General features: G+C 38.9%; 1 protein-coding gene across 1 annotated transcript in view; it reads right to left on the bottom strand.

Moving 5' to 3' along the window:
* Positions 1-2530: 2530 nt before the first annotated feature.
* LOC143293904 (solute carrier family 23 member 1-like) overlaps positions 2531-4033 on the bottom strand; it is a 21291-nt gene continuing 19788 nt past the window's right edge. The window contains exon 13 of the mRNA XM_076605260.1: positions 2531-4033. This exon is cut by the window's right edge and continues 63 nt beyond it. Within this exon, the coding sequence (XP_076461375.1) occupies positions 3795-4033 (239 nt within the window). The 3' untranslated portion in view covers positions 2531-3794.

The raw sequence follows: 4033 nt of genomic DNA, 5'->3' as shown, positions 1-4033 counted from the left end.
TCCAGTTTTACCAGGTCAGCTTGAACGCTGAAGTAATCCCAGAAGGCCGGAGTGGATCTATGTTCAGTGCTATTGCAAACAGCTAGTCATCTGCAGATAGACACACTGTTGATGAAACAGTGGATCTCTGTTGCTATTGCAAACAGTCAGTCATCTGCAGATTGACATACTGTTGGTGAAACAGTCTTGGAGATCGTTGGTATGACACAGAAATAGGAAAGGTTCAAGCACTTCTTACTACACACACACACAGGCACACACACACACAGAGTACGCGCGCGCGCACACACACAACGGCACACACACATACATACACACAATGTGTGTGTGTGTGTGTGTGTGTGTGTGTGTGTGTGTGTGTGTGTGTGTATAGATATAGATATAGATATATATACACACACACAGAGACAGAGAGAGAGAGATGTGTGTGTGTCAGTCTGTCTGTGTCTGTGTCGCACACATACACACACACACGCGCGCGCGCGCGCGCGCGCACGTATGCACGCTTGCAGGCACAAATACACTGACACACTCAACGTTTTTGTGCTTCTGTGCGTGCGTGAGTTTTGTGTCATCCCCCCCCCCCCCCCCCTCTCTCTCTCTCTCTCTCCCTCCATGAAAACATTATTATTCCCACAAATCACCTTGCCCTCCTTCTTCTCTGATTTCCTCGTTTTTTTCTGTCTTTCTGTCTCTCTCTGTCTCCGTGTCTGTCTGTGACACTCTCTCTCTCTCTCTCTCTCCTCCACCTCCTTATCATTCTTCTTTCTTTTCCACATATTAATCATTCTTTTTGATCTACTTCTTGATTATTATCATTTGTAGTTAATTTATGAAGGTTTCAGTTGATGCGAATAAGTACAGCACAAAACGATGTCAATTCCTTATACCTGTATGTGGTGCATGCATCCTACACGTCCAGAAAACAAAAAAGGAGTCTGTTTATTTCTCTGCTGTGTTCTTTATTCAACGTTGTCTCTGATTTCTTCAAAAGTAATCCCCCTCTCTCTCTGTGTGTGCTCCTCAGGTTCAGTCATTCTTCTACTCATGTACACTTTCTCTTTTGTTGGTTTTAACTCTTCGCGCACGCGTTCACACACACACACACACACACACACACACACACACACACACACACACATGCACACACACCCACACACACCACCTCCCCCCCACACACACACACACAGAAGGTTATTTTATAAATAATATATGAATCTGATTATTCATGGTTTTAAAAGTTTTTCCAAGCAAACTGGTAGACTGAACAGTGTGAAAACGCACAAACGAACACATTTGACACAATTATCCATTATATAAGCCAATGAACTGTTGAGCAATTGATGCTATAAATGTCTTGGAAAGGAGAAAATTATACATAGTATATTCAAAGAATTCAAAATGAAACACACACACACACACACACACACACACACACACACACTCACACTCACCGCCTCACTCACTCACTCTCACGTACACGTAAATAACTATAGGGGCATTTGTCTTAGTGATATAAGTAGCAAAATGTTTAGTACAATATCAAATAATAGAATACAAGAATGGGTACAAGAAAATGACATTACCGGAGACCACCAAGCCGGCTTTAAGAAAGGATATTCAACAACAGATCATATGTTTGCTCTTTTGGCACTGGTACAAAAGCAATTTTCTAATAATCGTAAACTTTATGTAGCCTTCATTGATTTCGAGAAAGCCTTCGACTCCATAAACAGACATCTGCTATGGCCAATATTGTTGAAAAATGGTATAAGAGGTAAATTGTATAAGTGTATTCGGAGTATCTATGATACCGTAAAATGTAGAGTTAGATGTGGTGCACAGTTGACAGATTATATAGCCTGTACAACTGGAGTAAAACAAGGTGATGTGTGCAGTCCAGTGTTGTTCTCCCTTTTCATAAATGAACTGGCCATTGATGTTATTAACGGAAGACATGGTGCCACTTTTTCTTTTGATGCATTTGAATTATTTATCTTGTTATTAGCAGATGAAGTACATCATTTTGTATTTAGAATGTGCATATTTAAGTCACACATTGTGTTTTTTGATTAGTTTATATGTTTTAATTTTATAATATTTGGTATAATATTTTACTACACTTTAGCTTTTGTTTTCTGCTTATAGAAATATTTTTATTTGTTATAATAAATTATCTTCGTTACTAATATTATTCCCCTCGTTTTTTTTTTGAATTTTTGTTGTAGGTACGATTATTGTTCTGTTTGGGTCTTTGGTTTGATTGATTTGTGTTTTTTGTTTTGTAGAAATTTTTCAGCAAGTCGCGTACCACCTATGGTTTCGTTTGTGGTCAAGCAATGACTCCGATATATGTGTAATCGCTATACGTTTATACGATACTGTGCTCAGTTGAGTTACAAATGGAATATGAAACTTTGGCTACTTACAAAATGTATGCATTGATTGATATTAGAAAGAGAAATTTGGGTCCGATACGTTTTGTTTATTTGATGGATTTGGTGATGTAGTTTATTTGTACTTTTGTCAGAAACTATTGTTGGTCTACAGACTCAGCTGAATAACTTACAACGTGCAGCAAGTTCCCTTCAACTGAAAGTCAACATGTGTAAGAGTAACATCATTGTATTTAGAAAGGGGGCATATTTAAGTTCACGGGAAAGATGGTTTTATGATAGGATTACAATGCCTGTTGTCAATGTTTATAAATATTTGGGGATAAATTTTACTACACGTTTGAGCTTTGTTTCTGCTTGTAAAGATCTTGCTAGCAGGGCCAAAAATGTCTTACTGTGTGTTATAAAAAGATTATCTTCGTTAAATAATACTTCTCTACAATTGTTTTTGAAAATTTTTGATGCTCAGGTACAACCCGACATGCAATATGGTTCTGAATTATGGGGTCTGCATAAAGCCGCGTTAGAATGTGAATCTGTGCACTTGTTTGCGTTGAAGAAATTTCTAGGCGTAGATCTGCGTACACCTAATGATCTTGTTTGTGGTGAAACAAATAGACATCCGATATATATTAAATCTGCTATACAGTGTATACGTTACTGGCTTAAGTTGTTACAAATGGAAGATTATAGAATACCTTATGGAGCTTACAAAATGTTGTATGAGTTAGATATTAGGGGAAAGAGAAATTGGGTCACAGATGTACGTATTTGTTTATTTAGATATGGATTTGGTGATGTATGTTTGAATCAAGGTGTTGGTAGTATAAATCAGTTTGCAAGACTTTTCCGGCAACGCTTGATTGATTGTAGATGGCAGGACCGGAATTACCATATTCAAAACAGTGAAACTTTGGACATATGCATGATGTTAAACAGTACTTGGTATGTAACATGGACATGTATTCGAAGTATGTAACAACAAGATTTAAGTTAGGCGTATCAGATTTAGCTACACTCCAACACGTTGAATTGATGGACAGACAATGGATGTCTAAAACTCCAACACGTTGAATCGATGGACAGACAATGGATGTCTAAAACTCCAACACGTTGAACTGATAGACAGACAATGGATGTCTAAAACTCCAACATGTTGAACTGATGGACAGACAATGAGTGTCTAAAACTCCAACACGTTGTACTGATGGACACTACATGACATCGACAGTGAATGTCTAAAACTCCGACACGTCAGATCAATGGAAAACCCTGAGGGCTCTGACTTAAGCTGCTCACAACAGACACTGTCATACGCTTACAGGCATAAAAAAAAATGTTCGTTGCTGATGGTCACAATAACGTGTTGTTCTCACTTCCAGATCCTGAGGTGATCATTTACATTGTCATGCCGGAAGTGTAGCCGCTTTTCCGGTTCTTCCCATCGGGTTTTCCCGGAAAGATTCGTACGAATTTAGCCAAGTTGGATCGCTGAATACAGTCCGGTAGCCATGGGAAATCGTAAACCTCCAGGCCCTCTTCAAACTCATCTTCTTCATCATCGTCGTCGTCATCATTACCAGCTTCATCGTCGGTGGCGGGGACGGTGTCGTCGTCGTCGTTGTCGTCGTTGTAGA

This window comes from Babylonia areolata, chromosome 19 (genome assembly GCF_041734735.1).
Source record: "Babylonia areolata isolate BAREFJ2019XMU chromosome 19, ASM4173473v1, whole genome shotgun sequence".
In the NCBI taxonomy this organism is placed as follows: Eukaryota; Metazoa; Mollusca; class Gastropoda; order Neogastropoda; family Buccinidae; genus Babylonia; species Babylonia areolata.
The sequence above is the reverse complement of the archived record's forward strand: the minus strand, read 5'-3'. Positions and strand labels throughout refer to the sequence as shown.